At 44.7% G+C, this 18,412-nt stretch overlaps 1 protein-coding gene across 7 annotated transcripts; it reads right to left on the reverse strand.

Annotated features, from left to right (window-relative positions):
- Positions 1-1,790: 1,790 nt before the first annotated feature.
- On the reverse strand, positions 1,791-18,141 carry LOC309537271 (myeloid cell surface antigen CD33-like). Of its 7 annotated transcripts, XM_082232059.1 has the most exons (8): positions 18,077-18,141; positions 17,385-17,513; positions 16,935-17,079; positions 14,455-14,883; positions 10,678-10,989; positions 8,099-8,215; positions 4,235-4,317; positions 1,791-1,941 (listed from the first exon to the last, which is right to left on the reverse strand). In XM_082232059.1, the coding sequence occupies exons 4-8, from the start codon at positions 14,624-14,626 to the stop codon at positions 1,864-1,866; spliced, it is 762 nt and encodes a 253-aa protein (XP_082088185.1). In that variant the 5' UTR covers positions 14,627-14,883; positions 16,935-17,079; positions 17,385-17,513; positions 18,077-18,141; the 3' UTR covers positions 1,791-1,863. The 7 variants fall into 7 exon arrangements, with proteins under 7 accessions (XP_082088185.1, XP_082088187.1, XP_082088186.1 ...); XM_082232061.1 differs by lacking the exon at positions 17,385-17,513 and having other exon boundaries at positions 18,077-18,097; XM_082232060.1 differs by lacking the exons at positions 17,385-17,513; positions 18,077-18,141 and adding an exon at positions 17,922-18,065.
- Between the last annotated feature and the right edge of the window lie 271 nt (positions 18,142-18,412).

The following is an 18,412-nucleotide window of genomic DNA, read 5'->3' on the forward strand; positions in this document are numbered from 1 at the left end:
CAGCAGTGGGGGGAATTTTGCTCCCCAATGAATTTTGCAAAAAGATTTGAATTTCTGCTTCAGAATTAATAGGTACATCTTGATCATTTTGATTTGTCTTAGGAGTCAAGTGGGAAATCTCATCAGCCCATGAAATACCGGTACTAGACATAAATGAATGCTACTGCCTACAAACTGTTTGTCTCCACCCATGGCCTGCCTGTGTATTTTTTTAATCAAGTACATATTATGAAGACGTACGTCTCCAGTATTCTCTGAGCCTTAGGGAATCAAACCATGTAATGTGCCTGTAGAAGGACTATGTAGAGGAATGGTTTATAATACTGATCAAATTTGCTATACGTAACTGTGAATAAAATACTTTCCAATGGTAACAAGGGCTGCCATATATCCGGGTTTTCCTGGACATTACTGGTGCAACTGATGGGGGGGGGAAATTCCTGAAAGGTGCTTTGTCCTGGATCTTAGGCAAGTCAATCGAAAAATCAAGCGTTGGGGGTTTTTTGTGTGTTTTTGTAAAAGAAAACTCAACAACAACTTTGGGGTTTGTCTAAAAGAAGCTCAACAATTTCGGTGGTTTTCTAAAAAAAAAAAAAAAAAGCTCAAGAACTTTCCAGGTGTAACAGCTGCTGAAAAGTCTGTGAGTCTAAGACTAATGAAGATAGTGGACTTTCCTTCAGTGGAGGTGAAGGGGCATATTACAATATAATTGTTGTTATTATTATCCTAAAAGGGGAGGTTTCTACACCAACCAGAAGGACATGCTTAAATGTTACAGTGCAAATGGGCCTCTCGTTGGAATGTCTAGCTTGGGCGGATAGAGATAAGAAGGATTTATTGTAATACCAGGATGAGGGAGGTTGCAGGAAGGAGGGAGGGAAGACCAAGACTTTACATGGTAATAGGAACTTATTATAAGTTTCGATTTCCCAGAAATCAGGTGGTTTACAAGAAATCAGGTGACTTACAAGAGATCAGGTAGTATTCTATTCTGCAAATCTATATAAAGGGGGCACACCCTGACTGGGTGCGCAGGTTCGTATTTATCGCCCTGTACCTTTGTTCTACATATGCACTTCAAATAAAAGTCCTGTTAATAACCTGCAAGGATGTTTTGCCACTTTGTGTGAATCTGTGCTTCAGGGACCCAATAGCAGATCTGTGTGGTCTTTCAGAGGTATATGCAGATTTGTCAAGTCCTCCATGACTCTGGAGAGGTTTACCATAGTCTTCCCAACCACTGGTCTGGACCACAAGGACCTCATCTGTCACCCCATCTGGTCTCAGCAGAACTGCACAACACTGTGGTTGTGGAGATTGATTCCACCTACGTGGCTCACCCTGAATGCCCCAGTCCCTTATGTGGAAGAAAAGCAGGTCTGGATGTATTAGCAATGGTGCTTTTGGAAGCAAAGGTGGATAATGCCTTTCAGCCCACAGAGTGGATTTTATGTGGCCAACATTCTGAGGGCCACATTCTGAGGGTGGGCGGAGCCAGGGGCTGAAGACTGCAGGGCAAAAGTAAGTCGGGCAAAACAAAGCAAATACGTTTCTGTAGAATTTGCAGTGACTTGAAATGGGGGACAAAATGTAGCCCTCAAAGGATCAATTAAGGTCTTTTGCTTCAGGTCTTGCTGGCCTTCCCTCCTTCATTGTAATGTTGCTGGGTCTGTCCAACACATGGTGGGAATGCATGCCTCAAATGCTTTGAAAGGCAAAATAAAGAGTTTATATGTGAATAAGCAAAATGTTTTATTTGAAGGAAGAAGGACAGTTGTACATGCAACATTTCCAGGGCAAGGGCGCTAGTCTTGAATAAAGGCTGGAAAGGTTCTCTTATCATCGCTGAAAGAAACAAGAGAATCAGTGCCAATAGTTCAGTGGGTTCTGTCGCCACCAAGGCCTGTTGATCCAGGCCTCATCGCCTTGCTGCTGTGGAGCCTGAAGAGAAAATTTAAAGACATGAGGAGGAAATCCCAAGTGGAATATGTTGGAAGAACTTCCTCATTGTCATCCTCATGATAGATGATAGATAGATGATAGATAGATAGATAGATGATAGATAGATAGATGATAGATGATAGATGATAGATGATAGATAGATAGATAGATAGATAGATAGATATAGATGATAGATAGATAGATAGATAGATAGATAGATAGATAGATAGATGATAGATAGACAGATAGATGATATAAAATTGGGTACCATGCATATGAGTTTGGCTTCTGTTTTATGATGCCTTTAAGAACTTCATGGCAGACAGATATCAACAGTAAAAGCTTTAACCATTACAGCTCTTCCCTGTTGGAAAACCAAGGCCTGTTAAATGCCTGCCTATCACAGAGCAGTAAGGGGATAGGGAGGAGAATAAGTCTGTTTTCTGTCTCATGTCTTGTTCACCTCTGTTCATCCCTAAAGTCTGCACCATCCCTTTTCTGCATTAACTTGCACATTTGCTTGACATTTAAACTGCTATTTTTAATCATGCACAACAATACAAACACAACACGTAGTCTAATAGTAGAAAAGATATACTAGAGTAATGATATCATTCAAATTGTAGGAGTAAGCCAATCAAAGTTCTTACGTACAAAATAACAGAGTGGTAGCGAGGACCGTCAAGCCATGTGTTCAAAACAGATGTCTAAGGACAGTCTCTCAATAGTTTTTCAAAAGTTTCAACGGAAGACGCCTCAAAAGCCTCAAAAGGCACTGATCCTTTTTTTTAATAAAAAAATAGATTTTTATTGATTTTCAGTCAGAGTATATTTATGTACATTTGTTATACAAAAAAATCTCATATATCACCTTTAGCTCTGCCGCGCTTCAGACTTCCTCCCCCCCCCTTCGGTAAGTATCTTATAGTTTCATTACATCTCGTACTTTATTCGTTTATCTAATTAACCATATGCTGTTGAAGTTAATCAAACCCTGCCAGTGTCTTTAAAGATTTACAATTATCTCTTATGTACACCAAATATTTACTCCAAAAAGGCACTGATCCTTAGCATGAATCTTACTTATATATTCTGTTGAAAATTATCTGCTGATGAAGACTATTACGAAACAGTAGCATCATTCCGGAGACACTGTCCTTTTGTTGTGTTATTGCAACACAGGGGTTTGTTTTTGGTTCATTTTTAATCATGCAACAGGCACAACGATGGGCTCTTCTGTCCTGGCTGGCATCAGCATCAGGTCTGCGGATGTGGAAACTGCCCCCCCCCCCGATCTCTTAGGCCTCCCTGTTCCCTGATGAGGTGCAGATCAGGGAACATGGTATCAGAAGTTGCAATGGTCTATTTCCCCCCAAAATCCCTGAAGGTACCTAATCCCCTCTGTTCATAAGGTGCCTATCCAACAGGTCAACACAGCAGCTTTTGACTGTGAGACCTACTGAGTAGACATGGTTAGAATTGCTGTCATTAGCCCTTTGTCTCCAAGGTGCCACAAGACTCTTTGTTCTTTTCTTCTTCTTTTTTTGCTGCAAATGACTAACACTGGCTGCCCCTCTGGAAATTCATTAACTTGGAAAAGCATCATGCAGGGTTGGAAATTGGCTTGTTAATATCTTTGATGGCTTGATATATGCTTGGCTGTTACCTGCTATTATTATGTTTAAAATACACTAAAGTATGTATATTTCCCCTTCAGTGGCCTACAAAATGGAAGAAAGACTTGTGGAAAATAAAGCAATTGAATCAGGGTGGAGAATGTTCCACAAGCCAAAATGGATTTATTCTTTGCTTACTAGCACAGGGAAGTTACTCTACTGTGCATATTTGGGCTGTGAATGCAAATCTGAAACAATAGCTAGCATGTCATGGTAAATTACCGTATATTTTGCTCTATAATACGCACCAGACCATAACACGCACGTAGTTTTTAGAGGAGGAAAACAAGAAAAAAAATATTCTAAACGAAATAGTGGATGTATGATTTTTGTGGTTAATGCTGTGGCCACAGACATGTGATCTGACAGTGAGTTTGGAGTAGCCCAATGCAAAAACCCTGAGGATCCATGTGGATCCTTGCTTTGTAACCACAGAGGAGGGAAGGAAGGGGAACCATGGATCCTCTGCTCACGACTGCAGCAGATCCGCCCCGCCACCCACAGGCATTCGCTCCATAACACGCACAGACATTTCCCCTTACTTTATAGGAGGAAAAAAGTGAGTGTTATGGTGCAAAAAAATACGGTAATTTCATATGATCCACTCAATGCCGGACCTGCATTGAAGGGGAAATGGCAGCATCCATCGTAGAAACTTCAGCCACATCTCTACGATGCCTGTAAACCTGACGATTGGACACTGGAGGGAAGAAAATCATAGAATCATAGAATCATAGAGTTGGAAGAGACCACAAGGGCCATCGAGTCCAACCCCCTGAGCACTCCTGACATATGGTTGTCAAGCCTCTGTTTAAAGACCTCCAAAGAAGGAGACTCCACCACACTCCTTGGCAGCAAATTCCACTGTCGAACAGCTCTTACTGTCAGGAAGTTCTTCCTAATGTTTAGGTGGAATCTTCTTTCTTGTAGTTTGGATCCATTGCTCCGTGTCCGCTTCTCTGGAGCAGCAGAAAACAAACTTTCTCCCTCCTCTATGTGACATCCTTTTATATATTTGAACTTGGCTATCATATCACCCCTTAACCTCCTCTTCTCCAGGCTAAACATGCCCAGCTCCCTTAGCCCTTCCTCATAAGGCATCGTTTCCAGGCCTTTGACCATTTTGGTTGCCCTCCTCTGGACACATTCCAGTTTGTCAGTGTCCTTCTTGAACTGTGGTGCCCAGAACTGGACACAGTACTCCAGGTGAGGTCTGACCAGAGCAGAATGCAGTGGCACTATTACTTCCCTTGATCTAGATGCTATACTCCTATTGATGCAGCCCAGAATTGCATTGGCTTTTTTAGCTGCCGCGTCACACTGTTGGCTCATGTCAAGTTTGTGGTCAACCAAGACTCCTAGATCCTTTTCACATGTACTGCTCTCAAGCCAGGTGTCACCCATCTTGTATTTGTGCCTCTCATTTTTTTTGCCCAAGTGCAATACTTTACATTTCTCCCTGTTAAAGTTCATCTTGTTTGTTTTGGCCCAGTTCTCTAATCTGTCAAGGTCGTTTTGAAGTGTGATCCTGTCCTCTGGGGTGTTAGCCACCCCTCCCAGTTTGCGTTCCCTTCATCTACCAGGCTTGTAATTCTGTCAAAAAATCATAGGCATTAAAGCCATTCCTTATGCTCAGGCCCACCCTTAGTCTGGCTACCTATTTTATTTCAGTTTCCTGCTCCATCCTATGAACTTTGGGATACACAGGTTTGGGCTGGGTGTTCATCAGTATGCAGATGATACCCAGCTCTACCTCTCTTTTAAATCAGAACCAGTGAAGGCGGTGAAGGTCCTGTGTGAGTGTCTGGAGGCGGTTGGAGGATGGATGGCGGCTAACAGATTGAGGTTGAATCCTGACAAGACAGAAGTACTGTTTTGGGGGGACAGGAGGCGGGCAGGTGTGGAGGATTCCCTGGTCCTGAATGGGGTAACTGTGCCCCTGAAGGACCAGGTGCGCAGCCTGGGAGTCATTTTGGACTCACAGCTGTCCCTGGAGGCACAGGTCAAATCTGTGTCTAGGGCAGCTGTTTACCAGCTCCATCTGGTACGTAGGCTGAGACCCTATCTGCCTGCGGACTGTCTCGCCAGAGTGGTGCATGCTCTGGTTATCTCCCGCTTGGACTACTGCAATGCACTCTACGTGGGGCTACCTTTGAAGGTGACTCGGAAACTACAACTAATCCAGAATGCGGCAGCTAGACTGGTGACTGGGAGCGGCCGCCGAGACCATATAACACCGGTCTTGAAAGACCTGCATTGGCTCCCAGTACGTTTCCGAGCACAATTCAAAGTGTTGGTGCTGACCTTTAAAGCCCTAAACGGCCTCGGTCCAGTATACCTGAAGGAGCGTCTCCACCCCCATCAGTCTGCCCGGACGCTGAGGTCCAGCGCCGAGGGCCTTCTGGCGGTTCCCTCATTGCGAGAAGCAAAGCTACAGGGAACCAGGCAGAGGGCCTTCTCGGTAGTGGCGCCCGCCCTGTGGAACACCCTTCCAGCAGATGTCAAGGCGATAAACAACTACCTGACATTCAGGAGACATCTTAAGGCAGCCCTGTTCAGGGAAGTTTTTAACGTGTGATATTTTATTGTATTTTTGGTTTTTATGGAAGCCGCCCAGAGTGGCTGGGGAGGCCCAGCCAGATGGGCGGGGTATAAATAATAAATTATTATTATTATTATTATTATTATTATTATTATTATTATACTAAGAGCAGTTTCAATAGCGACACAGGTGTCCCTCTAAGAATGTCACCCTGTTGCTTATTTAGTACAGTGGTACCTCGGGTTACATACGCTTCAGGTTACATACGCTTCAGGTTACAGACTCCGCTAACCCAGAAATAGTGCTTCAGGTTAAGAACTTTACCTCAGGATGAGAACAGAAATAGTGCTCCGGCGGCGCAACAGCAGCAGGAGGCCCCTAAAGTGGTGCTTCAGGTTAAGAACAGTTTCAGGTTAAGTGCGGACCTCTGGAACGAATTAAGTACTTACCCCGACGTACCACTGCAATACTAAATTTCAATCCTAAATAAGGAACCATTCCCAGAAATAAGAGTTTCCTCACAGTATAAAGCAGGACTGAGGAGTGTGGTGCTGATAACACCAAGATTACAAGTTTGATCCCTGTAAGGGACAGCTGCTTAGGCCTGCATTGCAGAGAGTTGGACTACATGATCCTCTGGGTCACTTCCAACTCTTGTATTCCTATACCAATAATGTTGGGGCTTTCACCACTAAGCAAGCCAAGTTTTATTGCTTGTGAGACTGTTTTGAATGCTGTATGGAGAAGCGTATGAATCTGAAATTGGACTCGATGGCCCTTGTGGTCTCTTCCAACTCTATGATTCTATGATTCTATGAAATTTGGAGAGTTTGTAAGTAAACCATGTTAAACGTACCAAATGTGTGGTCTTTTTCTATGCTAGGGTAGAGGGCAATTTTGGAAAGAACATAGAAGGGTATATTTTAAAGGTTTAACATTCTATATTTCCATGCTTTACTCGGCTGCATATTTAAAACTCCCCTGGGGTTCTCTCAGCAAAGAGTATTTGCCCCAAACTTGGAACTTGGCATCTAGGAAATCTCTATTTATAGACAGTGGAATCTTGGTTCTTGAACTTAATTCATTCCGGAAGTCCGTTCGACTCCTGAAACCATTCGAAAACCAAGGTGCGGCTTCCGATTGCCTGTAAGAGCTTCCTGCACTCAAGTGGAAACCGTGTTGGACGTTTGGCTTCTAAAAAACTGGAACACTTACTTCTGGGTTTTTGGCATTCAGAAGCCAATTTGTTCGTCAACTAATCCGTTCGAGAACCAAGGTTCCACTATACCTACATTCCCCATGCTATGAACAAAAGCTGCCTAGGGCAGCTCAGTTTTTCAGAACTCCTTCTCCCAGGTTGGACTGAGCAGGGCCTTCTTACCCATAGGTGCTAGGGGTGCAGGGCACCTGGGCGCCGGGCTCTCAGGGGCTCCAGGCTGAGAGTCTGGGGCCCGAGAGTTGAGTCCAGGGAAGAGACCACCCATCGGTCGGAGCGCCGAGGTGGGCTCTTCTGCTGCGGGCTGCTCTGCGCCACAAGTTTGGGGCGACCGAGCCAGTGAGACGCTGAGGTGGCTGGCTGGCTCTGCCCTCCTGCACACCTGGGACTGGGCAACCTGGGGTGGGGGGTGGCAGCGCCAGGCAGATCTTTGAACCTCGGTGCCGCATGTGCTTAAGACAGCCCTGGGACTGAGCAACACTTGGCTCCTTCTGACCTATGAAAGCCAAAGTCACATTTTACAGGTAAACAGAGTGATACCTTTATGGAGATTAGGGAAGATGATAGACACCTCCTGGTGTAGAGGGAGATGGGTCACCTCAGGGGTAAATATCCACCAAGGATCTTTATGCCATGGATAGGCAAGCTGGGAGATGACATGCCTGTCTCACTCAGCCACAACTGAGGGAGGAGAGGATAGAGCCTCCACTCCACAATACTCACCTATGCCAAGGTAAACCAGGGCCACAACAACAGTCAGCAGATTCAAGGACCCAAGAGTGATCCCAGAAATGACCCAAGGAATCTTCACCTTCACATAAGGTGGTGATGGAGGGCCGTCTGAAAAAGTTGATTTAATATATTTATATGCTACCCATCCAATCAAGTTCTCTGGGCAGTTGACATACACCAGGAAAAAAAAAAAAAACCCCTCACACAATAATAACAGCACAATGCAAACCCAAGATCTGCCATGAGGCCAGAGATTTAACAGTTCTTTGTCTTTCCTTGCTGAGTTGGGGCTCCCCTGATGCGAGACATTCACCCTGACTCAGTGTGGGGGCTCACCTGGTGTAACTTACGCTGTCATATGTCCTCCCCAAATGGGCATTCTGAAAGAGTTGCATGGGGGACAAAAAGGAGAGACCTCTACCTACTCCAAACCTTGACCACATTGACCTAGGGCCCAATCCTCACAACATGGGCTTTTGCTCACCTACTGGCTCAGCAAGCCTTCCTTAGAGATTCCCTCAATGGAGTTTGGAATAGGGGTAAGTTATGCTGGCCTCCAGGAATGCTCTGTAAAACCAGAATCAAATCCATCACAAAACAGGAAGCCCAGTCAACCAACAAAAGGCCCCAACCACTAAATTTAGCATAAAAATACAGTGGCTAAAGCAATTTAGACTGGGGAGGGGAAGCGCAGACGCAGGTCCGAATGTATCCCTCCACCCCAGTCTCTCTATGTCACCATTGGGGCCCTCCCAATTGTGATCCTCACCAATGCTGCTTTGAAACCTCCCTTGGGTTCTTATGCCTGGATAGAATGTTTCCCTGACTTCTGTGGAGGCCAGTCCACTGTGGCAAGTGTGGCACTGCCCCATCAGCCTCACTCTGCCTTCAGTTCCCCCCAGCCGTCCTGCCTTCCTACCTGCAACCCGACTGTCATCTTCCTTCTCCTTAATCCCAGCCAGGAGGAGGATGGCAGCAAAACTAGGCTGAGTTTATCTCTGCATCTCATAGGCTCTGGCGCCACCTGCTGCCGGTCTCCTTGCCTTCCATCCTACCACTCCCAATGGGCGCCAACAACCGCCGCTTGAATAGTGAGAATGCCTCTTGCTTGCCTAGATGGAGAGGTGTGCCCGTGCATGTCTGCGTAGACATCTCTGGCTGCTGTGTGGCTGGAATGTAGCCCATTGTACAAAGGGGAGAATCACACCCACATTTGCCTCTGGCCATCATGCCCCAGGAGGTTACCCATGAAGGAATGCATTAATTAAAGATCCTTAAAATATCAGTGACTTCCCTTCTTCTCTCTCCATGCTTCATTTTGCAAATCATAAATCCATGCATATTTTACATAAACTAAACCATTCAGTATTCCATTACCACATCCATCAAAAAATTATTTACACTGTTGAATTTATCTTAATGCTGCCAACCTTTTCAAGTGCACACAATTCCCCCCTATATATTCAATAAACGTTTTCCAATTTTCTCTAAACGTGTGTTCTTCTTCTCTTATTCTATATGTTAAGCCTGCAAGCTGTGCATATTGTGTGCTTGTGTTCTGAACTGCCTGCGTTAAATCTGATTATCAATTAATTATGATTAGTTGCTTGATTAATTAATTAAAGGCATCATTAAATCCAGGGGAGCCCTGCTTGCAGCCTGTGGGATAACTGTTATGTGTATGTGGGTGTGTATATCTTGGAAAGCCTGATATGTATTTATCATCTTTAGTTCATTATCATCATTAAATGAACTTCAAAGGTAATTAAGTTTGGCTTCAAAACTGCAGCATAAGCAAGCATTTCATTTTCAGTGAAATGTGCTGTTCACGATTCATTTTTCGAATATACATGCATTTCCAGTGCTGGAAAGGTTTTACCTGGGAGTAGTTTTTCTCAGTTGGAGAAAGTTCAGAAAAGGGCAATGGAAATGGTGAAGGGGAAACTCTCCCACAAGAAGAGTTTTCCAAGTTTGGAGAAAAGGTGAGGGAGAAGTGACATGATGGAAGGGCAGATATAATAATATTATTAATAATAATAAAATTATTTATACCCCGTCCATCTGGCTGGGTTTCCCCAGCCACTCTGGGTGGCTTTCAACAGAATATTAAAATACAACAGTCTATTAAACATTAAAAGTTTCCCTAAACAGGGCTGCCTTCAGATGTCTTCTAAAAGTCTGGTAGTTGTTTTTCTCTTTGACATCTGGTGGGAGGGCATTCCACAGGGCGGGCGCCACTACCGATAAGGCCCTCTGCCTGGTTCCCTGTAACTTGGCTTCTCGCAGCGAGGGAACCGCCAGAAGGCCCTCAGCACTGGACCTCAGTGTCCAGTGCATTGAGGCAATGTGGCCCCTGGGCTGAGAAAAGTCCCCCATCCTTGCCTTGGATGAAGCCAAACAGCACAATCGGATGCATGTTTCCTTGGAAGGAAGTCCTGCTATGTTCAGTGGTGCCTATTACCAGGAAAAGTGGGCCTAGGGCTGCCCACCCAAGTCTGCCTGCCTTGGAGATTTGTAAATGTTAGCATGCACAGGACTTAAAGGTGAAGTCTGGGGCAGGAGATGCTCACTTGTTCCATTGGACCCAGGTAGGATCACCATTGTCTGCTTCCCAAAGGGGTTGGTTGCCGTGCAGGTGATGAAGGGGTCATGGTGGTCAATGGAGACTCCTTTCCACAGCAGGGTGCTGCTCACCGCATTGCCCTCAGCCCAGTGTAAGACCTCCATGTCACTTGTGCTTCCTTTCCCAGTGACGGTTACCCCGTCCACTTCCCACGTAAGCATTGGTGGAGGCCAGGAGTGGAAAGAACAGGTGCAACGGCGGCCTCGGTCCTCATTCTCACATGTAGCATTAGGCAGGATGGTGCTGGCTGTAGGCCTATCTGGAAAGCAACAAAAAGCCGGGGTGAATGATCCAAATTCAGAACTATTAACATGTCTTACAATGCTACAACAGAGAGTGAGAGGCTTTGGGGCAGCGGAAGCAAATAAAGTTTGTTTTATACAGAGGTCACAGCCCATAGCTGTCAACTTACAGACTTGAAAATAAGGGACCAGCAGCCTCGAAAATAAGGGACCAGCAGCCTCAAAAATAAGGGACCAGCAGCCAAAATAAGGGATTTTAGTCAACCAGCAGCCAAACGAAGCCTCAAGTGGTGGTTCCCACAGTGCAGCAACCCGGCAAAGGGGATGCAGCAAGGAAAACCACCATCACCTCTCCGCTGGGAAGTGCTGAGCAAAGGTGAGTCCCCAGGCAACACAGCCAATTTGATTGGCACAAGGCATGCAAGCTCCACCCTCCAGTTGTTCTTAGACTCCTTATTGGGTGAGCAACGCAGCCAAGCAACACAGTTGGAGCCTCCTTCCTCCCTGGCTGGCAGGGAGGGAGGGAGAGAGAGGAGCTGCTTCCTTTGAAACCTGGGAAATTTAAGGGACATCATCAATCCGGGACAGCAGCGGGAAACGGCACTGGGATAAGGGAGTTTCCTGCCAAATAAGGGACAGTTGACAGCTATGTCACAGCCACACACTGTTACGCCACTTTAACGGTCATGGTCCCCTTTGAAGAATCCTGGAACTGCAGTTTGCTAAGGGTTCTGTGTGTTGTTAGGAGGCCCCTTGCAGAGCTACCATTCCCAGCACCCTAAACAAACTACAGTCCCCAGGTTTCTTTGGGCAACACCATGACTGTTAAAGTGGTATTGAGAACGCTTTAAATCTGTGATGTGGATGTGCACATCACACTTTTTTTTAAAAAAAAGTTCTTTTGATTAAGGTTTATTTGTGTTACAAAGCAAACAGAGAAACCGGGAAAGGTACATCTATTGTCTCCACTTTCAATTGCCCTTTCAATAGAATCTTTTTCAAAGCTTCTTTGCATTTGATGAGAGACACTTTTGTCATAGACATCTTGCAGGTGGGGGAAAGGAGAGGGGAGGAAGAGAGATGGGGGTATTTTTTTTTTTTGTTCTATTGCCTATTTCCAGAGTATCTTGGGAAGAGGGATTGACTGCTAAACTGCTGTGGTAACTGTAGCTCTGGGAGGGGAATAGGGGTCACCTAACAATACTCAGCAACCTTAACAAAGTACAGCTTCCACAATTCTCTAGAGGGAACCATGACTGTTTAAAGTAGTATCATAGTTTTTAAACTATAGCATTTTTAAGTGTGTTTGTTCCACTAGGGGGCAGAGCACTTCAATCCACTTTACCGTAATTGTGCAAACCTAGATGTCTGGTATGTGCTTGAATCCCTTGCACAAAATACGCTAGAGACAGGCTGAAGGCACCCAGAGAAAGAGAGAGAGAAGGAAATTGGTTTCATCTCAATTTAGGACAGACAATGTAGCCTGTGGTCTATTCCCTGTTCCTTTAAGCATGTGTAAAATTGCTGGCAAGAGCAAATGAGTACATACATTCCTTCATGTACTGAGATAGGAAGGGAAGGGTATCCTTGTGCTCTTGTTGATCTGAATTCTCCTAGAAAATGCCATTATGAATCCTGTTCAAAACTGGCAAAAAAAAACCCTGCCTTCTCGAAGAGTCACTTGGACTGAAAATTGCAAGATGATGATGATGATTAGCTTCTGCATCAAATTAGGCAGAGGTTTGTATGTGGCCCAAGGGATGTCTTAGAGGATGAGGTGCACTGCAGCATTGTGATACAGGTTCCCCTTGTCAAAATGTGGGTGCTGAGAGCACCAAAATGGGTAAGTGGGAAACCAAAGGGCAAAACAGGGAGTGTGTGTATGTGGGGGGGGAATCTGATCTTCAGGGAGCTGCTGAGCGTTTATGGATTGGGATGCAGGGAGAGGAAAGAAAACAAAGAGCTACTCACAGCCAAAGGAATGGCGGGTGGCTACGTGGACTGCTTACTTCAAGAAATGGTATTTGATGCTGCAGGTAAGGACTATGCCATCATCAGCTAAGTTGGGCTTGAAGGTGATGTCAACTCCATAGGTCGAGCTCCAATTGCTCTGTTGAGTATTCCATGAAGATGTTGCGTAAACAGGGTGTATATCTGGCTCTGTAGGCCAGGTGATTTGGGGCTTAGTCCCTGGACACATTTCTGCTGCTATACATCTGAAAGTGGCTGGCTTCTCCCAAATCACTTCATGTGGCTTTATGATCTTGGGCTTCTTCAGATCTAAATGAGTGAGAATCCCCAGGGAGGAATTAGAAGAAGATTCACTGGGCATTAAGTAAGTCACATGAGCCCTGGCTTAAGGATGGGATTTCCCAGTCATCGTCACTTTGCCATTCTTAACTCCCACCAAGGTTGTCATCCTTTTGTTCTCAAGAGCCTCCTGGCCACACATTTGAGAGCCCATTATGTGCACATCAATGCGCCTTAATGTAGCAAAATCCCAGAGCGATGATATTTGTTATTATTATTTTAACTCAACTCAATCTCTACTTGATCTTTTCATTCAATGAACTCACAAGTCAGCTAGCTGCCAATAAAATTATAAAAACCATATGTAATGAAAAGAGACAGATCAAATGTTAAAACTGTGATGAAAACATCAGCACAAAGTGAAACCAACAACTTTTCTTTTTTTAAAAAGGGGGGACAACAAATATTGAGCTGGATCCATGACAAGTTAGTCATACTCTGGTTTGATTGAAATCAATGTGAATATGAGTTGTGATTTCCTTAAGCTGCATTAATTTCAGTGGAACTCAAGACTAAATGGCCCACTAAGTCCATCACCTTATTTCCTAGGGTGGCCAGCCTGATGCTTCTGAAAACTCCCACCAGCAGGACACGAGGGCAATGTCCTTCTCACACTGTGGGTGATGAGGCTACAGAAATATGACAAATGGGATGGGAAACAGCTCCAGGTTGTGTTCTGCTCAGTAGGAATCAAAGGGCAAAGTTGATTTCACCAGAGTGGATGGGAGGGCATGGAGCCCAGAGGCAGAAGGACTTGAATGTCCAGCATGTTCCAAGCAAGAACCAAGCAAAAGAGCAGAGAACAGACAAGGGCAATGTGATACATCTCACTCCTTGCAAATACTGTGATTGGAAAGCCCTCTTTACCTCCGAGTAGACATGTCAGTCACAAAAGAGCTCTCCATTTCCCCCCTTGCATTTTCCTTATATGGTAAGCTTGGGGAGAAGTGTTTCCATGTTTGCAGACACACTGACTGCACAGCTTTCAAATATCTGAATTACTGTGTCATGAAATGCTTCAGAGAGTCTTGCTTTGGCTTGGGGCTCTTTGGAAAGATCCTTCCTGCTTTGCTTCAGACAAACTCCAAATCATTTTGAAGCAGGATGCTTTAAACTCAGGCCTTGGGATTTGTCTGAATCCTATGCATGCCCCTAATAGGAAAGCCACCTACCTGTCAGCACAACCTGAGGATTAGTGTGAGTTTGAGAATTGGAAGGATTATAGGAGTATCTGTAGCTCTCTCCTTTATCAATTCTAAAGTAGTACTGGCCCCAGTCATCGAGTCCAGCGTTGATGATGGTGAACGAGCAGTCGCCTTTTTCTGGATCCCCTGATAACTTCATATGAGTGGAATGAAGTTTAAGTAATCTCTGCCTTTCATCACTGCTGGCCTTAAATTCCCCCGGGACCCAGATGTTGGTCCCTTCCAAATTGGTCTGCCGATCTGTAATCCTAAACCAATAGCCATACAGTGGCTCAGAGCTGCGCTTCTACCAATCGGGAGTAGTAAAACTGCAGGGAACGTGGATGCAGAAGCCTTGCTGTGCGGTGATGCTGTCAGGCACTGTGATTCTAAAGTCCAAGTTGTTGGTCAGCATACCTATCAGAATGTGCGTATGGGGAGGTGGAGAGAATTAACTAGTATCCAAAGACGACCAATTCATTCAGCACTTCCCAAAATATGGCAAAGAAAGAGAGCCGAAGAGGAGATCCATCTGCACAAAATTGCATGCGCTAATGCATATTTATAGATGCAAACGCAGAAACAAGGACTATAACTGAAACAGGAACGCATCTTACCATAGACGGAAGGACCAAGTGAGCTGCATGCCTGTTTAGTCTGCTGCCCCTTCAATGGCCCTCATGATTTCCCTTCTTTGTCTTTAAACTGAAGTTTGACCAGGCAGCCCTTCAAACAGAGGATGCCTTTACATTGTGGGGACTACCCTCTGTAAAACACGGCATGCGACCACCATGTGTCCCCTCTTGGGGTAGTCTCACTCACGGGACCAGAGAAGCCTGCAGGAATCACCCACTGGTCTTCATTTCAGTTTACAGCAGGGAAAAGCAGAATGTTTTTAGGGGTGAGTGTCATTCACAGGAAGCTGCCTTCTACCCACTCCACTGTTCCCCCCTTTATCTTAGAACCCCAAAATCTTGGGGTTTTTTTATTCCCAGCTATGGGCAAAATAGTAGAGTCTAGTACAACAGGGGGGTGGGGCAACATGCAGCAGATGTGTAAGCTCCTGAGGCACTTTTGTGCTACAACACTGAGAACCTCTGCTTTCAAAGTTTCAAGGTTTCTAGCCCTCATGGTTCCAAATAAAATTTCGAGAACATAAATTCAGTGTGCTCCTGTCTACATGCGCATCCCTCTAGGAACTGCCATTCTGTAAAAGGGTCTGAGATACCATAAAAGAGTTATCAGCAGCCTCACCAATGTTTCCATTCCTACAGAAAGTCGTGACAGTAAAACAAGTTTCGAACTGTTTTGTGAAACAGATACTTACTAAGCCACGGGGGTACTCAAGATGTGTGCCCTGAAAAATCACCAAGAAAACTCAGATCTTGTATTGTGTGCCATTGCTAGATCCTCTCCATTTGTGCCAATTTTATTGTAGTCTTTTTACCACCTCCTCTTGCCATTACAGTCTACCTTTGTGGCCTTGGCTGGCTTTAACAAGAAGAGATCCCTTCTTAAGGCAACAACCCCCCCCCCCAGCTAAACCACCTGGTTGTGAATATACTCTGCCACCGCAAAGAGACCTTCCCTGAATCCTAAGTGTTTCATTTTAGACCTTCTGGTGATGGTGCAAATGTTACCACACTTTTTACCCCAGTTGATTATAGTATTGAAAATTGAGCCAGAACTCCAGAGTTCTGCTATACCCTCTCCACTGTTGTCTGCTCTGAGTGGAAGCAGCCCAACAGGATCTCAGGCAGAGGTATGCAACCTGATACCTTTTATGTAGAGATGCTGGTGAATGTAACCAAGACTCTTGGCATACAAAATATGTCCCCTCCAAACGTTCTTGAACCCATCACCCCAGCTGGCATGGCTTATAGCCAGGCATGATGGGATCTGGAGTCCCGAACCACTCTGGCTACCACTGCTTTAATAATAACTTTCTTGGGAACTGTACAGGGTGCTGAACATCTTTTCTCTCTGATCGCTCTTGCTTCCTGCTTCCTGCGCTTTGGTAGGATTTACACTCCCTATCTGTCCATACCTTGATCCAGTTATCTTTCCCAGACCACTGCTTGATCTGCTTCTTCTCGACTCTACTGAGGGCTCCTCAAAGCAAACAGACAGCAGCAGTGGAGGCTGGTCCATTAGAAGGAATGGGGCCCTTCCCTATCAACCTCAGTTTGTCCTCAGCTAAACCCTCACTTGCCTGCTGTCCTCCATACAACTTCTTCCATAATCTGTATTTTGCCTATTCTAAACAAATTTCTCCTCCATCCCCATTACCAAGTCCAAAAGACAGGAACAGAACATGTAACAAGGCTCATCAGTTTCACTTGAGATGGGAAGAGAATGTGATAGGAAAAGCAGTGGGGAAGGGGATCACCAAAGAGAGTAATATGACTTGGAGAAATCAGAAAGTGATATGGGACTTCTACAGTGACTTTTCTGCACATCACACTCACCTTTGCAAAGCAGGGCAAGGATCACGGTTGCCGCTGTTGCTAGAGAGGAGGCCAAACGTTTTGTCTTTGAAGGAGAATTCGCAACCTGCCAGCTTCTCCCTCCCTGCATTCTGTGCATGCTACAGTTATTCCCATGGAAGGAGATCTGCCACAGGGAAAGAGGGAAGGATTTGATGAGGAGGAGGTTGCCGAAGGATTTCTGGCTGTGCCTGGGGAGGTCTTATCAGATGATGGGTATACGTGTGTACAGGATTGCAGTCTTAGATAATAATCATGGCAGTGGTATCGGGACCATACATTCAATTTTATTCTTTTCCTGGCAGGATATTTTGTGTGTTCACAAATTTGTGCATAGGTAAATTCAACAATTTGGAAGTTCCCACACTCAGATGGTTTGGGCAGAAGAGTGAAAGAGGACACAGATAATGCTTAAAAACATAATGTACATACCTTGATCTATAAACAACTGCCTGTGCATGCCCCTTTCCCTCTCTCACTGACCTCATTGCCACTTGCTCATTCCAAAAGGGTTCTAACTGCCCTAGAATATCCTATTCCATAACAAAGCACACCCACATTCTAAAAGGACAAAAACATTCTGTAAGGATCAGTGCATCTGCCCATGTCTTTCTCACAAGCTTCTCACTATTTCAAAGCTTAGTTCTCCCCATTTTCACATCAGTTACTAATTTGTTTGTTTTTAAGCTCCCATAAAAATTCACCAGCACTTTAGTGTGAAATTATCTAAATATACACATTTTTGTATGCAATTTCCCACATTTTTGCGAAGCAGTTTCCCTCCTATAATGCAGTTTTATACATTATTTATTCATTTATTATTATTGATTAAATTTCCATGCCACCCTTCATCTGAGGATCCCTGGGTGGTTTACAATATAAAAAACGCATAACATAGTAACAGCAACAACGCCCAAATCCCCCTCCCCAGTGTTTAAAAGGCCATAGATGGTTTCATTAGCCAAAGACCTTGGAGAAGAGGAATGCCTGGTGCCTATAGATCTGTAATGAAGGCACTGTAAGCGACTTGCAAAAGTGTGATATAACACAATATGATACAATGGAAGATGGTCACCATGGAAGATCGTTTAGAAAGCCAGATATACACGCCAGTCAAACATTACATGAATTTGCAAGCTGATGTGGAAATGTGGAGAACTAAGATCAGAAAGATAAGGAACTGAAATGGAAAGATTTGTCACTCCCTACAGAATGTCCTTGCCCTTTGAGAATGTGGCTGTTCTTTGTGATGAAATGTTCTTAGGCAGTTAGAATCTCTTTAGAGTGAGTAAGAGGCAATAGGTAAGTGAGGGGGTGGGGGAGGGAAGGAGAACCTAGACTTTTCTATTGTTTATCGATAAAAATGGTCCAACATGCATTAAGTGCTTCAGAGTGGCTGGGGAAACCCAGCCAGATGGGCGGGGTATAAATAATAATAATAATAATAATAATAATAATAA

This window comes from Podarcis vaucheri (genome assembly GCF_965113315.1).
Source record: "Podarcis vaucheri genome assembly, chromosome: 7".
Taxonomy (NCBI): domain Eukaryota; kingdom Metazoa; phylum Chordata; class Lepidosauria; order Squamata; family Lacertidae; genus Podarcis; species Podarcis vaucheri.